At 40.7% G+C, this 12,826-nt stretch overlaps 2 protein-coding genes across 3 annotated transcripts; one reads left to right on the top strand and one right to left on the bottom strand.

The window, feature by feature from the left end:
* Positions 1–3,909: 3,909 nt before the first annotated feature.
* On the bottom strand, positions 3,910–7,694 carry snrpa (small nuclear ribonucleoprotein polypeptide A). Its single transcript, XM_061046841.1, has 7 exons — positions 7,631–7,694; positions 7,273–7,353; positions 6,981–7,153; positions 5,920–6,090; positions 4,732–4,908; positions 4,542–4,630; positions 3,910–4,455 (listed from the first exon to the last, which is right to left on the bottom strand). Exons 2-7 carry the CDS (start codon positions 7,343–7,345, stop codon positions 4,296–4,298), a joined length of 843 nt encoding a protein of 280 aa, XP_060902824.1. The 5' UTR covers positions 7,346–7,353; positions 7,631–7,694; the 3' UTR covers positions 3,910–4,295.
* A 12-nt stretch (positions 7,695–7,706) lies between these two features.
* Positions 7,707–12,737, top strand: actmap (actin maturation protease). 2 transcript variants are annotated; one of them, XM_061046839.1, is made up of 7 exons: positions 7,707–8,002; positions 8,142–8,522; positions 9,956–10,024; positions 10,250–10,374; positions 10,618–10,747; positions 10,892–10,962; positions 11,942–12,737. In XM_061046839.1, the coding sequence occupies exons 2-7, from the start codon at positions 8,155–8,157 to the stop codon at positions 12,298–12,300; spliced, it is 1,122 nt and encodes a 373-aa protein (XP_060902822.1). In that variant the 5' UTR covers positions 7,707–8,002; positions 8,142–8,154; the 3' UTR covers positions 12,301–12,737. The 2 variants fall into 2 exon arrangements, with proteins under 2 accessions (XP_060902822.1, XP_060902823.1); XM_061046840.1 differs by having other exon boundaries at positions 7,707–8,018.
* The last annotated feature ends 89 nt before the right edge of the window (positions 12,738–12,826 follow it).

Raw genomic sequence — 12,826 nt, 5'->3', positions numbered from 1 at the left:
GAGAGAGAGAGAGAGCGCATGGAGGGTGTGTCCTGAGGCAGGGTATATCCGCCTTTATGTTCTTGTTCGGACGGTTCCCAGCGCGTAATGCTCTCATCACCCTCTCTCTCCCTTTCTACACACTTGTACTTCAACTTTTTTTTCCTTTAAATGTGTCACATCTGCGCCTGGAATAAGTTTCAGTTCCTCTTTTCGGTGTCCTGTTACATCTCTACCTTTTTTTTTTTTTTTTTACACTTCCACTTCTCCCTTCATCCAGTTTCAGTCCACTTTCTACTTCAAAGCTCCGCTGGGCCAATTAACTGTTTTTTTTTTCTTCTCGGTTTTTCACGTGCTCGGGTGGCCCCTGTGAATGGGAAAGTTTGAGTATAGGCCACCATAATTAAAATACCGCCGGTGCAACGGATGATGACTCTCAAGTTATTCGCAGTCAAGAAAAGACGAAATCTCTAGCTTGGGAAGTGTGTTCTCTCTGAAGTGATCAGATAGTAACACGTGGCGCAGGTGCCCAAACGCGCCTTCCCGCCGCATTGCTTCTTCTGAAATGAGACAGTCAAACCCACATTTAAGATTAAGCTTGTTCCAACAGCTGCTGGCCTGTGTACATGGGCACATACCGCTGTTTAATGATGCCGCAGGCTGCAAATAACAGGCTGATCGCATAAATACAAGGGAGAACTGTAGGCTAGTGTATAGACGTCTTCTAAGTATTGGCACCGGTCACATGGCATATTTTCCACATCTTACTCCCAGTGCTCGTCCTCTTGGACCCAAGACCTCGGCACAATGTAGACCTTCTTCATTGGAGCAAATCTAATGAGATGCTGCCTTCCTCCTCCTCCTCCTCTATCTTGAGGTCTATCATGAGCTTGTTGCTCAAGAGCTTCCCTGACAACCGCTGGTGTTTCCGCGGCCCTATGCTCTGCAGTGACCCCGGAGCAAAACAGAGGGCTCTTGAGGAGCAGAGGGGTGATTTGCATAGAGGAGCCACTGACCTCCAGACATGAGCTGAATTCTAACCGACCAGCCGGAAACGCAGAGACGTCACTGCACTGAGTGAAGCGGTCAAAGGCCAACGTGTGAGTGGATCACCTGAGGAGGAGTGACAAAATACTTGCACTTTGTGAGTCTCGTTTCCCAAGAGAAAGTTTTGTTGTGGGCCTGTCGTGTATTTGGCGCCATCTAACGGCCGAAGACAACTGATGATCACCTTCTGCACGTGCTGCGGTTCAGGTTTGATCATACTCATCAGCTGTCCTGCTTCAGGGTTGTTCTCACCGTTTAAATAAATAATGACTCACTAAATAAAGCTTCCCATTTTCTCAGTTCCAGCATTTACAACTGAATCGCTAAGGCAAAATATGAATGTTTGTTTTTCTGTCCAAATAGCCATGAAGCCTTTTAAAAGAGAAATGAAGAAATGTAAAAGCAAAAAGGCTTTTTTTTTTTTTTTTTACATTATTATTGTGAAATGTCTCACAGGACTTTCATTCAAGCCCTTGTGACTCGTTATTTAGATTGAAAGTTGTAAAATCTGTTTAATTTAACAACATCTGATATTTTGTATCAACTGGACAGCCTTCATTGGAACACTGAAAAAACAATATCAATACAAGTATCAAATTAATTAATTAATTAACCAAGAATAGAAATACTGTTGTTGTCAACTACATAATATTTATTAACATATGCTTAAATGTAAGAATATATTTGGGATGCCATTTTTACTTAAGTTATGGAGCAATATTTATCCTCATAGGATTTTTTGAGTTTCCGGATTTAAATGGATTAATACATAGAACTCTTTTAAAAAAAAAAAAACCCAACAGCAGTTTCAGGCAGATTCTCAGCTTTTACAAGTGAGCTATGACCCTAATAGACCAACAGCTCCCATCCCATAGCACAAGCCTTTATTGTGCACATGAATGCAGACATGATTGCACCATCACACGCTGATATCATCTCAGGGATGATTTTTTGATCTCAGACACAACTCCCACTCGGCCCACTAGAAAAGTCCTACAAATCCAGTCCCTACAAATGAAAGATCGCTGTGTTGGTGAATGGGAATGCACCAGGCAAGTTGCCAACAGCATGCGACACTCACGCAGCGCCCTGGTGGCTAAGGTCAGCGCTTTCTCAAGGCAAAATAAGGGAGTGTGGAAAGGCTTGGGAATCTACAGAAGAATGTGCATTGCTGTGTACACCGCTGAGCTGACCTGAAGACAATTACTCAGGGCACAGTTTAAATCCACAACAGGGAGGCCCCTGTGTGCACTGGGCACAGTTGATAGTGTGAGTCTAAATAAAGCTTTTCAGGCCTGATTCACACAGAAAACCACCCAAACACTCATGAATCCAGCCTTTGAGATGAGGTGGTGCTGGTGGTGGTCTTCATTGGCATCTAATTACTCTACAAACCTACAGTGTGTGAAGGCTGCCAGGGGCCTTTGAGGATTTGCTGCAAAACACACAGCCGGCATTTGCTAATTGGCAACATGAAGACAACTGTAAACATGAGCGATATTGGACACATTTGCATTCATTAAATATTTGTTAAAACACTAATTACTAAGAGTACTACAAGGAGGAGTTCTAGAATTAGAGCTTTAAATTAAGGTCACTTTGCTCTGCCTACATAATCAATACGTACTGTGATTTGTTGATACAACTAGTTACTGATGCTTTTTAAAGCTTTAGTGAATGAGCATTTTCACACTGCAGTATTGGTGATTTTATTCATGTAAGCACTTCTTCCACCACAGGTTAAGCTGTCATAAAGGAGCATTACAGAACAGCTACTCTATGTTTTCTTAAATTTTTAGGATTTTTTTTTATGTCAAACAAACATGGTTCAGATTTTGAAGTCCAGAGGCTAGAAAGCACAGACAGATTGTTTTCTATTAAAGCGGAATCAACATTTCCAAACACATCGGCTGCAGTGCTGCAGGCGTGTTGCCATGGCTGAATTAATAAATTCCTGATGAAAGGATTTGATTCAGATTCAGCCAAGCAGTTCAAGCAATTACACAATCACGACTGAGGAAACCTCTGAGTATTTGTTCTCCAGTTTAAGAATTGCTCTTGGGGGTACAAAGCCATTGAACGATGAACTGATGAAGGAAAATGCAGCGCACGCAAGTTCAAAAACAGCTGGTACATGTCATCTAATAGATTTCTTAAATATTATTCTTCGCTGTTGAATTGCATGGAGCCTGGAATAGAGGCCAGAACCAGTTAAAAAATGGTTAGTTGAGGTATGTTCTGCATACTTCAAAGAGCAAATTGAAAGAAGAGACTCTGTTTTGTTTACAGGAGAAGCAGGAGGGACATGATTTGAACAAAGAGTCCACTTTGTTATTTTATTCGACTGATGGAAAACAATTTGTCATGAGCCATGTAATCCAATTTCCTATCTATTAAGTTTTAAAAATAATTTATGAACATGTAGTAGTTGAGTGCAGCCAGACCCTTTAGTTGCCATGACAGCAAGGCCTTTCTCTCCTTTCCTACATATTCTTTCAAACTCCTCTAATGATGTTCAACAGTAGAACTCCCCCTGATTTATCATATGTGTGAAGTTACTTTTTTATTTGAAACAAAAGGCTTAAGGTCCCCATTGTTTTGAGGCTGGTGGCTTAAATCACATTAATTTTTGATTAATGTCAGATTTTCAGACACAGATTTTTTTTTTTTAACTTAAGGCGAAAGTCATGACACCAAGGAAGCGGCAAAAGTAGTTGGCACAAAAAGTAAAAATCAATATCAAGAATCATCTTTGGACATGCATCCCTTGACCTCTCCTATGCACTAAACTCAAACGTCACAGATGGCAGAAATACAATTTATAGCACCATCTGTTGACTCTATACTGCCACTGCAACAGAAAATCATGGAATGAGTCAGAGCATTGTCAAAGAACAGTTTTAATATAAAAAAAAAAAAAGCTCCAGGTACAGTGTCTGACAGAGCAGACTCTGGGTGCAATGCTTTATGACAGACAGTTATAAATTTCATGAGTAGAGAACAAAACATTTACTAAGAAACAAATACTTCAACAAATTAAAAATCATATCAGTAGGATGCAGAACTGCTGGTTGAAACATCAATTGTGATGCAAAGAGTGTATACTTACATGGAATCCTGAAGAAATATAAAACCTCCATGCTGCACTTATCAGCAAATGTCAATGCTAAAACATGGTTTAATTCAGGCCGGGGGCAACATTTAAAAAAAAAAAAAAAAAGCTCTGTGGGTGACTGTAGGAGTTACAAAAACACCAGTAGTGAGAAGTGTTATTTCTTAGCGAATGAGATCTTCATGGCGTTTGCTTGAGTGATCTTAAAGCCTTGCAGTGCGTCACGTGCGGCACCCGCCTGTACTTCATTCTCAAACTCCACAAAGGCGATATCGTGACGACCTGGGACCAGACGCACTTCCTTGAACCCAGGGAACCTGTAAACCCACCACAATAGAGTCAGTTTCAAAATAACATAAAACAACACTTAAATATCTTATGCAGACATGCAACGGGTACTGACTGGTTGAAGAGCATGGACAGCATGAGCTCGTTCGTCTCCTCTGGCAGGTTTGTGAGGAAGAGGATGTGATTGGGAGGATTTTCTGCAACCTGTGAGGACAAAAACTGAAGAGGTCAGAAAAAAAATACCAAGACAAAATGACAGCTTATATTTTAGAAAAATAAAATACATGTGACAGAAGGTGCATTACCTGCTGGGGCATTTGTCCTGGCATCTGTCCTGGCATCATCTGGCCAGGAGGCATGGCACCAGGGGGCATCTGACCAGGGGCCATCCCTGGGGGAGGCATCATGCCAGGAGGGGGCATGTAAGGTGGCTGTCCTGGCATGTGCATCATACGGGGAGCCTGGCTCATGGGCGGCATTCCCTTCAGAGCGACATGAAATTGTATAACATTTAAGAGCAGCCCACCAATTTCATCAGCACAGTTTCATAGAAAACAGGAGTCAGTTAAAAGTTGTTTGAGTGAACACACATTTTCATCTTTGAACCTTGCCCTTAGTGGTGGGCGATATAACAATCTTAGATCGTGAAGGATTTTAACGTGCTGATGATCTGCCAAAGCAGCGAGATCGTAGAACCGGGATAATGTGTTTATTTAAACTCTTCTGTCAGTAAAACTTACTTTGATCATGTGTCACAGAATTAACACATTCTGTATTATGTTTGATTATATATAAACAAAACTAAAGTTAGTCCAATGATGTCATAAAAAAACAACAACAAAGGCTGCAGAGCCTGTATGAAGCTTCAGCTGTAGGAACTCTGCAGGGCTAAATAGAACAGAAACACAAGAACTTGAAGTCTACATGTTTTAAAATGAATGCATCACTGTGTGAAAATGTTCCTGATGAACATAAAAAGAGGACACATAACTAAATCATAATTTCAAAGTGGTGAGGAAAACCTTCAAATTGTGCATAAATATTGATCAAATCGAGGGAAAGACATTTCTGTTGCTAAAGATGTTCAGGGTGAGACCTCCAGACCTCCTACAAAGATGTTTTTCAAATAGATTAAACTTGTCAGCACAGTTTTTGTGCATTTAAAAACATTATACAGGGAAATAAGTTTGGTTGAACTGGTCAGTAACTTACAAATTTGTCTAAAGAACAGTATGAAAAAAATCATGATCATGGTTTTGCCAAAAATAAATCGTGATATGATATTTTCCCCATATCGCTCACCTCTACGTGCCCTTATTCTTTTGCTTCAGCTAAGGGGGCACAGAAAGGGGAAATCCATCTAAACTATAGAGTCAGAAATCCCAGCAGTTTGCTACTCTGTCTAATAATGTGTGCTCAGGGTCACCACTCACTTGATAATTAAATACATTATGTTATTGAAACTGCAGTTCAAGTAAAAAACATCCACTTACAGGTATGGCTGCAGGAACCCCAGCAACCATAGGTGCACCAGCTGCACCCTTCTTAACTCCAGATGACTCTGGTCCTTTGAGCTTCTTTTTCTCCTTTTTACGGTCACGCTCCACATAAGTCCCCTTCATTTTAGCGATAATGTCCGAGTCTATCTTCGCATACTGGATACGCTGTAAGGAGAAACATAATCAGCACCAGCAGACAATTCATAGGCTGAAGTTTATGGTCAGGAGAATTTGTCACGATACTTTGCATGTGTTATTCTCACGGGGAAAGCGTGTCAATAACCTGGGCCGTTTCCGAATAGCCACAGTTCAGTAGGCAGTACGTACTTTTCAGTAGGGAGTTTCAGTATACTGAACTTTCGTGGTCATTCAGTGTGCATTGATACTGAAAGGGTGTGAATGGGTGGGTGTGACCTGCGGTGTAAAAGTGCTTTGAGTAGTCGGAAGACTAGAATAGTGCTATATAAGCTCAAGTCCATTTACCATTTACAGAATATAAAGTAAAATAAACCAATAAAGACGCATTTAAATAGTGAAATCATTATTTAAATAGAGGGGGAAAGGTTTTATAATAATGCAGACATTTGTTATATTTTTTGTTGTTAGTTAAAAGTAGTGATTTCAGTCGAGACTTTAACTCTAGATTAAAAATTGATTAACGCTCGTTTGTTTTGATTTGGAGGCGGACGTGAAGTGACGATTTACATTTAATTTTAATTGATACAGCATTGTGGGTGGTAAAATACAATTAATTTCCTGAAAGCACGCATCCGATCCATACTGCATGAAACCCGGAAGTTAGAATCCATACTGAAATGTTCAGTATACTGAGGTGGACCCAAAAAATGCACACTGAATGACCACGAAAGTACTGCCTGCTGAACTGTGGCTCTTCGGAAAGGGCCGAAGTAGGAACAAATATCTGCCTACTGTGTGTGCATACTGAATAGTAGGTACTAAACAGTATGCAGCACAGATAGTAGGTACTGTCTACTGACACATTGAGTAGGTACTCAGTTCAGATACAGCCCCTGTATTGAGTGTGATGAACCTACCATTGGTTTGTCGTAGAAAGGAAAGCCCTGCATGGATCTCAGAGCATTGGAGGCGCTGTTCACCTCTTTGAAAATAACAAAGGCCTGACCCTTCATCTTTATGTTCCGTGCGACCAAAATGTCCAAAATTTGCCCGAATTGTGAGAAGATGGCGTAAAGAGACTTCTTCAACTCTGCAGAAACAAGAAACACGTTGAGTTATTATGAGTGGGGGAGACCCTGCAGTGAGTTATTATGAGTTGAGGAGACCCCGTAGTGACACCTGGAGGCTAACAGCTGCGGATAAACTCACCATCTTTTTTTATTTTCTCGTTCAAGTTGTTGATGTAGATTGTGTGATTGAGCCGGACGTCCGCGGTGGCCATATTTTAACCTGGTAGGAGTTACGAAAAAACATTAAACTATTAATTTTAAACCACAATCGTTGTCAAACCACGTGAATAAACGTGGGGAGGTTACGTACAGCTAAAAGCTAGCTGACTAATCGCTCACATTTGCTGGATAAACTCCCTACTGAGCTCCCTCTTTGACACAAAACGTACAAAACACATTACCTAAACCACACAATCGACCAAAACACGACTGAGTTATATAAATATATAAACGAAAAGGCTTTTTTTTTTAAAGCTAGACGTGGAAGAAATACTCACCGCGGAATGATGAATGAATACCCGGGTCTTCACAAATCCCGTGCGTTGTTCTCGCGATAGGCTATGTACCAGGACTATCGCAGTTTCCGGTGTTGCATTTTATTCTGTTCGCCGTCAGATTATGTGACCACTTTTTGAGTAACCCGTAATCATACTATCAATATTAAGATAATTTGTCTTTAAGCATATGGAATTAGCTAGCTGTGCTACTCTCTGGACAGGGTGGATAGGTTTATTGTATTTGTGTGAGGGATAATGTTTTACAGGAGAAAGTTGTTGCACTTCTGCAAACAGCACAACAACACGAGTAAAGATAACTGTACAAGATGCGAGCCCTCCTCCTAGATACTCACTTTAGCTAAGTTGTTGAAGGTAGGAAGAGTGAAAGGTGGGTTGTGAGTTTAAGTTTTGGTTAACTGTTTTATAAACTGTGAAGAACTAATGCAACTTCTCTCTACGCAAAGATGCAACAATGTCTAACCAGTTTACCTTTTTATTTGTTTTCCAAAAGGAGCATCAAAAGGATGTCATTAGAGTGCCCAATATCACTTTCACCCCCTCCTCCACCACCTCCTGCTCCAGGCCCTCCTCCACCTCCTCCTGCTCCAGGCCCTCCTCCTCTTGCTCCAGGCCCTCCACCTCCTCCTCCTGCTCCAGGCCCTCCTCCTCCTCCACCTCCTCCTCCTCCTGCTCCAGGCCCTCCACCTCCTCCTCTTGCTCCAGGCCCTCCACCTCCTCCTCCTCCACCTCCTCCTCCTGCTCCAGGCCCTCCTCCTCTTCCTCTGGCCTCAGCACCTAAGAAGAAACTCTATCAGACTATAGCCAGTAGCAGGACTCCTGTGAAAGGGGACCACACTGAGGCCCGCTTACTGCTCAGTCAACGAGACAGCAGGTGAGATCAAAAATGAAAAGACCAACTTTTTTTTTTAGCATCTAGCTTTACCACCTGTTTACCACCTTTATATGGTAAACATGGACATTGCATTTGACTAGAATCTCAGCTAAGGACTGCACAGTACTCTGTTGACAGTATTCCTCCCAGGCTACTGAAATTCAATTCAATTCAATTCATTTCATTTCAAAAAAACTTTATTTGTCCCCGGGGGGCAATTCAAAGGCACACAGAGCAGTAAATTAACAACAGTGCAAGTAAACGAAACATTTTAACCTAAATATAAAGTGTCAATTTAAATACAACTTAAAGCTTAGACTTAACTTAAAAATACAAAATATTAAAGAGTAGATATAAGTGGACAGTGATCGGACTAACAGATGTAAACAGATGTAAACAGAACTATGTGCAGTAAACGAGAAATATATATATATATATACAGAGCTATGTGCAAGTAGGCAAATACTAAATGATATGTTATTAAGGTGCATGGTGAATAATGGAACAACATTTCTGCATGACTGTTGGGTCATGCAGTCTTTAGTAACAGCTTCATTTATTCACAGCCCGTTTGTTTAAAACCTTTATTAGTCTGATGATATTTTTATACACAAAATCTGACACGTGTTGTCACGCTTGTTCTAAATACATACAATGATACAAAACGTTGTAATTTTTTATTTTATTTTTGCAGCAAAGAAATTTGAGCACGACGACTCAGGTCGTTCCACACACCTTCACAACTTTGTGATGGTTAAAATTTGTACATTTTGTTGTAATTCACATGGAAGTGTTTTTCTCCATTTTGAGGTCAGGTGAAAAGGTAATTCGTTAACAGACAAACCTGAAACTATTGTTTTAATTAATTTATAATGCAAGTAAGTTTCATAAACAAATGGCAATAATCCCAGGTGTCAGGATATTGATTTTTTTTCTTATAAAATATCTTTACATTTTAACACCTGAGGCTTAAAGAAACTGAATTTCAAAGCTCTATTGTTGTTTTACTGCCATGTGCCTTATCTGAAAACGTGATGCGGATATTTTGTCCATTCTATTTGCATAAACACGTGTAGGTGGAAACACCAATAAAATGCAAAATCATCCTGCATGAACAATAATCACAACCTCATAAGTAACACAGAGATGAATCAACGTCCCCCTGCTACTGTCACAAAAACGTGAATATCATGAGAGTGCAAATAAATGATTGAAAGCTCTTTGTCTCAGGAGACATCTTGACTGGTCAAAGTAGAAAAGAACAGTTGCTCTCACTTATTACAATACAGATGGATCCATTCAGTTCACAACATTTTTCAGTCATCTACTGTTTTTCCTACTTTGGACATGTGAAGATGTCTTGAAGGGAACCTTTTGAAGAGCTGTTGAACATGATTATGTGGTAATGTTTGAACACAGTGTGTTTGCTTCAGTTTTAGGAAGGACCTGCAGTGGATACTTGTGAACACGTATGTGCCCTCCCTCATCCAAGATGGTCCACAGTAAGTCTGTAAACTCACTCAGTGTAATACTTTTCAACTACAGTATCACCCTAATCTACAAAAGCACTGATATATAACAAGAGCCAAACTGTTACCGCTACTGTTACCATGTACAATGAGGTTATTGTGTTATGAGTCTGACCTGAATGAATTCAAGTTCACGTCATTAAACGTGACATATTTGCCAGGGTGTGACTGTGAGTGTGTCATTCGTTTACCCTTCAGGTGTGGTCTGGTGGCTTTGTGGATGTCTGCGCAGCGTTGTCAGTCACAGCTGAGTGTTGACATGGAAACTGTCGTTCAGACGGCGCTGAGCAGGGGATACACGGCTCAGGGGGAAATGTTTTCAGGTAAAAAGACGTGTAGACTGGAATGGGCCTGCTTGTTTTACAGTATATGTAGAAAAATGTAATGGATAAACGTGTTTTCTTTGACAGCAGAAAAGGCTAAATACAAACCTTAGTATCACTTAGTGGTGCCTGAAGTGCAAATATTAAACTCCAGAAAAAAAAGATTCAGGACATAAAATTTTCACACTTTGTTGAGTTTATGACAGTTTCTTAATGTTCTTGCTACGACTTTTATTTTGCCAGCTGACAACATGGCCCTGCTGGCAGAGGAGGTGTGTGGCTGTAAGGCAGAACTGCTGTCAGGAGGATTAAGTGGTAAAAATGCTGCGACCATCATTGCACACCTGTGGGGCAGACAGCCTGTTCTCATCCCGTATCCAACGCAGTAACAGACCCGCCATGAGGGGGATTCTAAAGAGAAATCAACAGTTTTGTGGCTGTTTTTTTTTATGCTACTCATCTCCATTAAAGAGGAGTTCATGATTGAAGAACAGAATTCCTTGACAGTAATGAACAGATATGACGAGGACTACAACCATGAGCCGTGCCAGCGCAGTGGTCACAGGGCGCACTGGGCGGTCGCTTCAGGTAAGACTAGATAACTCACTCACTGGTGACCTCACAGAACCAGGATCAGTTTGCTTAATAAAGGTGTTATAGAGTTGATGTTAACAGAGCAGACACATTAAGCATAGATCACAACAACCCAGAGTGCAGAAAATGGACCACACTGATCACTGCATTAGCATAGAGCATCACGTCTTAAACATGGTATACTCTAAGGAGTACAATCAAATCATTGCACAAATAAATATTTTAGGCAGCATGTTGTTCACCTACAGAGAGCTCCAACTGGCTCAAGTTGAGAGACAGATGTTGGCTCAGATGTTTTGGCTCTGTCTGTCGTTGTTTTAATTGTGGTTAAAGTCCAGCTTTGAGAAATGTTAACTGTTTTTATAGAACTGAAAATTAACACCCAGCTGTAGATATAATGGAGTCAAAAATACTGCCTTATATACCTTCACATGGAATGTCTAACACGTTCTGCATGATTAATACATTAGTTCTAGGATGCATTGTCCTTAAATTGTTGTTCATAAATGTAACGGGGGAATTATTATGAAAATGTTTCTTTCAGTAAGGCAGCAGCCTTCAAAGGTGTTTACTAGCTTATTCTAGTTTTGGTGCACATTTAAAGCACATACGATTACTTGAATACTGTTCAGGAATTTAAGAATGAAAGAGAAGATCGGGACCTCAGGTTCTTTCACAAAATCTTATGTCATGTCAACATTGTGACATGAGTTCGTGATGGAAACCAACATGTGTTACAGCGTGAAAGGGGAGCACAGTTTAGCAAAATGAATTGTTTGAGACTTAAAACCAGCCTGACCCGGATCAAGCTACTTAGGAGAGCTAAAAACAAACAGGTCACAGATATTTAAACCAGCTAAATGAGACACATTTTGGGAGAACTAATCCTTTAACATTAATTTTGATGTTTTAAACTCATCTCTGCACTTTAAGAATCCAGCCATGCGACTTGAACCCTGTCTATTGGTTCCAGGTGTTCTCCTGGGTTTAGACCAGGGGAGTGTGAGCAAAGAGCACACCCAACCTGATCCCACTCTGCCCTGGCTCCACCTCACCACTGACCGCAGCTCCTCTTGTCCTGTCGGTGCAGCGGTCAAAGAGCTCTACATCCTGGCGAAGCAGGGTAAAAGCCTGCGCTACCAGCTGTGGAGTTGGGACAGCGTCGCCCATAGCAACGAGCAGCTGAGGACGATGGACCCTCAGAGGGCTAACGACGGGACCCAGTACGTTGTTCCTCCTGGTGGAGTGGAAGCCGGGCTGGCTGGGAAGGCGGTGTTAATCCACACGATGACACAGGAGCAGCGGCTGTCATGTGTTGAGGCATCACAGTGAGCTGATGTGGTGATCCATGGATACATTTAGATATTTAACACATTTCCAGAATGTTTTACAGCTGAACATGTGTGATGTATCATTCTGAAGGGGCTTGAACATGTAAATGTTCACATCCCAGCAATGACACTGTAGTGTCATTGTAGTCTGATGTTGTTTCATTGTGGATCCTGTTATGAGATATAAATATTCTTTTGTCTCATTTTAGTATTTCACGCTGTACTAGGCTGTTACTGACGGTGTTGTGGACACAATAATGCCTTTAAGACTGCAGTATCAGCAACACTGAATTTATGTATTAATATTATAAAGAGATAAGAGTTAAGAGTTTTTTATTCATTACTTTTATTTTAAAGCAGTTCTATTTTTATTATTGATAAAAATAAGTCTCTTATGTGGAAAACATAATAAACTGAATTTGGTACACTTTCACAATATATTTAGCACGTTCCTCATTTCATTTAATTTCATCTTGATTCATTGCTGACCTGTTCATGTTCTGGGATAAGAAAAAATATTTCAATAC

This window comes from Labrus mixtus, chromosome 9 (assembly GCF_963584025.1).
Source record: "Labrus mixtus chromosome 9, fLabMix1.1, whole genome shotgun sequence".
NCBI classification, from domain to species: Eukaryota; Metazoa; Chordata; class Actinopteri; order Labriformes; family Labridae; genus Labrus; species Labrus mixtus.
Note: the sequence above shows the minus strand (reverse complement) of the source record. Positions and strands in the feature narration are given on the sequence as shown.